Below are 3,712 nucleotides of genomic sequence, written 5' to 3' on the forward strand. Positions count from 1 at the left end.
TGTATAGGGGAGCAGGATTGAAGGGATTTAACAGGGGTTGTACAGGGGAGCTGGATGGAAGGAATTCAACAGGGGTTGTACAGGGGAGCTGGATGGAAGGGATTCAACAGTTGTTCAGGGGAGCTGGATGGAAGGGATTCAACAGTTGTTCAGGGGAGCTGGATGGAAGGGATTCAACGGGTTGTACAGGGGAGCTGGATGGAAGGGATTCAACCCGGGGTTGTACAGGGGAGCTGGATGGAAGGGATTCAACAGGGGCTGTACAGAGGAGCTGGATGGAAGGGATTCAACAGGGTTTGTACAGGGGAGCTAGATGGAAGGGATTCAATAGGGGTTGTACAGGGGAGCTGGATGGAAGGGATTCAACAGGGGTTGTACAGGGGAGCTGGATGGAAGGGATTCAACAGGGGTTGTACAGAGGAGCTGGATGGAAGGGATTCAACAGAGGTTGTACAGGGGAGCTAGATGGAAGGGATTCAAGAGGGGTTGTACAGGGGAGCTGGATGGAAGGGATTCAAGGTATTATCTCTTTTCATGAGCTCAGTGTCAAAGCTTTCATACTCTGTGTAATACAAATGCGTTTTTTAATTGGGTGGTCGGAACTTCCAATAGTTAAAGTGTTCGCTCGTCACGGGTTTGATTCCTAACACATGGATATACGTGCCCCCATCCCGAATCAACCATTTGGAGCCCCAAGTCAATGGTGTCTGAGGAGTTGAAGTCAGTGCGTGGGCTGAAGATCCTGCTGTGGCGTACATTTTGATTTTTTCAAAATGAAAAGTTAACGTTGTTGTGCTTAGTGACGTATTGGGAATGCTTTGTGAACATGACATGGATATGTTCAGTATAACAGCAGTTCACATTGACACTTTAAGGTAATCTAGAACTTCACTAGAATAAATAACAACCACATTTCCAGTACACCTAATTCCATGCACTCGACAACTATTACGGGCTACAGCCCCTGTGCGGCAGGGATTGCCAGTTCCACACGACTACTGAGTTACAGCAGACAATGTGATCTTACTCTGAAGTCAGCGTCTGCCGTGAGGTAGATGACAGGGTTGATAAAGGCGTGTGACATGGCGACCCAGTGGAAGGAAAAAAACACCGTTTGAACAACGTGTTCGGGGGCGGAATGGAGGAGGTCGGGGTAAAAGTCGACGAGGAGGTTGAACAGATGAAGTGGCAGCCAGCACACGGCGAACATGACAACCACGATGATCAACATCCGGGTCACCTGTACAGAGAACGCAGGCAGTAAGGTATATGTCGACATACACAGTAATGTAAGAGCTGAGACCACATTGAAACCAACAGTTGTTTAAAGACATTGCTACCATACAGGTGCGTCCAAATTGTAGCATACATAAACACCAAAACAAGCCAGTATACAAATGAGCTATTTTGTGTAAAGCACCGAGACCTGACAGCCCGAGCTGTATCGTGTATAGACACCAAAACAAGACGGTGCGTGCTGTATCGTGTACAAATACCAAGACAAGTCAACACAACACTTCAATCAGTCATAACAACATCTCAGTCATAACATCTCAGTCAGCACAACATCTCAGTCAGCACAACGTCTCAGTCAGTCAACACAACGTCTCAGTCAGTCAACTCAGCGTCTCAGTCAGTCAACTCAACGTCTCAGTCAGTCAACTCAGCGTCTCAGTCAGTCAACACAACGTATCAGTCAGTCAACTCAGGGTCTCAGTCAGTCAACACAACGTCTCAGTCAGTCAACACAACGTCTCAGTCAGTCAACTCAGCGTCTCAGTCAGTCAACTCAACGTCTCAGTCAGTCAACTCAGCGTCTCAATCAGTCAACACAACGTATCAGTCAGTCAACTCAGCGTCTCAGTCAGTCAACTCAGGGTCTCAGTCAGTCAACACAACGTCTCAGTCAGTCAACTCAGCGTCTCACCTTCTTCTTCGAGGACAACCGCCTCCTGTCCCTCCTGATGTCGGCGTTGCCCGGCGTCTCCCGGATCCACAGCCTGTACACCACGCACGAGTAGGTGATGACGAGCGTTGTGAGGGGCAGGATGAGGGTGAGGAGGACCACAGCCAGGGTGTACATCTCCTTCTGTCTCGGGGTCCGCCAGTACTCGTTACACAGCGGCTGGGTGCCATTTCCCAGGTCCTGCTCTTTGCTCCGACCTACAACGACCTCCGGGAAGGCGATCATGGCGGAGAAGGACCACACCAGAAACACAATCACCTTCCGCTGGTTCACTGTGGGCTTCCACTTGAGGGGGAAAATAACCCCAAAGAACCTAAGTGACCAATAAATGCATTACTAAGAAATTTTATTTAAAAGATTCAATTCATAATAAATAGGAAAAATATCTTAATTATTGTTAACGTTGTAAGAATAAATAACCTTCAGGGCCCACTTGCACAAAGTGATCTTAGCGCTAAGATGATTGTAACTCCCATACTTTAACATAGGCTTACGATAGTCTCAGCACTCAGATCGCTTTGTGCAAGTGGGCCCTGGAGAGTTTAAGCAGTGTTTCTGTCATTACAATAGGGACGTCACAAATCTGAACGCTCTTGGCATGGAACGCAGACAACGCTAGGCACTAACCAGGGGGCAAATCAATCTGGTGAAAAAATGTTAACTCCTGAACTAAATGATACTAGTAAAATACTTATCTTGTACTTACCTGTCCATACCTATGGCTACGTTTGTGTAGGCACTGACGTTTACAAAACACAGCTGTAAGAAGAGGATGAGGGGGCAGGTGATGCTCCCGAACGCCCAGTACCCCACGTGGGCCTGAGCGAAGGTGAAGGGTACGCAGAACACGGAAATCAGTAGGTCTGCCAGGGCAAGGTTCATCTGGTAAACGAATATCTGGGACCGGCGGCCCAAGGTCTGGCCAAGGATGACGAGAACGATGATGTTGTCGGCTATGGCGAAAGATGCGGAAGCGACGTACATGCAGATGAGGCCAGTGGTCTCCTGCAGAGATGTTGGATGGGCACTCTCTTCCAACCACTGAAACAGGGCGTCCAAGCTTGTGTTGGGGCTGGAGGAAGGCGCGTACATCCTTGTCTCACCGTGTTATTCCACACTGATGGACGCTCCTTGTCTCACCGTATCATACCACCATAATGATGGACCCTCCTTGTCTCACCGTATCATACCACCATAATGATGGACCCTCCTTGTCTCACCGTGTCATACCACCATAATGATGGACCCTCCTTGTCTCACCGTGTCATACCACCACAAGGGTAGACGCTCCGTGTCTCACTTTCTTTTACAACCTCAATGATGAATCATCCTTGTCTCTCTGTGTTATACCACAATCATAATGGACCTTTCCTTTTTCACTGTGTTATTTCACAACAAAGATGGACCCTCCTTGCCTCAAATTGTTCTACCACAATGATAAGACTCTCCTTGCTTCACTGTGTTATAACACAATACTGGTCCCTTCTTGTCTCACTATGTTATACCGCAATACTGGTCCCTTCTTATCTCACTGTGTTATAACATAATGAAGGTTCCTCCTCGCTTCGCTGTTTTGAAGCAGTGCATGGCTAGATTTAATGTCTTAGGGGACTTCGCGTTTGTGAGAAATATCAGTTGTTCACACTTCAGCTGTCGTGACGTGCACATGCTATCCTGAGTAAGCTGATGGACCCTTCTTATCTCTCTGTTATACCGCAATGATGGTCTTTTCTTGTCTCACTGTGT

General features: G+C 47.8%; 1 protein-coding gene across 1 annotated transcript; it reads right to left on the reverse strand.

Moving 5' to 3' along the window:
• Positions 1–324: 324 nt before the first annotated feature.
• Positions 325–3,058, reverse strand: LOC124121052 (RYamide receptor-like). The gene is made up of 4 exons (XM_048393003.1): positions 2,673–3,058; positions 1,928–2,279; positions 1,028–1,240; positions 325–423 (listed from the first exon to the last, which is right to left on the reverse strand). Exons 1-4 carry the CDS (start codon positions 3,056–3,058, stop codon positions 325–327), a joined length of 1,050 nt encoding a protein of 349 aa, XP_048248960.1.
• Positions 3,059–3,712: the final 654 nt, after the last annotated feature.

Source organism: Haliotis rufescens, unplaced genomic scaffold, assembly GCF_023055435.1.
Source record: "Haliotis rufescens isolate VD_foot unplaced genomic scaffold, xgHalRufe1.0.p SCAF_11, whole genome shotgun sequence".
Lineage (NCBI taxonomy): Eukaryota > Metazoa > Mollusca > Gastropoda > Lepetellida > Haliotidae > Haliotis > Haliotis rufescens.

Coding starts and splice junctions, on each gene's coding strand:
- LOC124121052 (XM_048393003.1), bottom strand. CDS start 3,058: ATGTACGCGCCTTCCTCCAGCCCCAACACAAGCTTGGACGCCCTGTTT. Junction 1,241..1,927: donor GGTTGTCCTCGAAGAAGAAG/GTGAGACGCTGA, acceptor TTCTCTGTACAG/GTGACCCGGATGTTGATCAT. Junction 424..1,027: donor CGGCAGACGCTGACTTCAGA/GTAAGATCACAT, acceptor CCTTCCATCCAG/CTCCTCTGTACAACCCCTGT.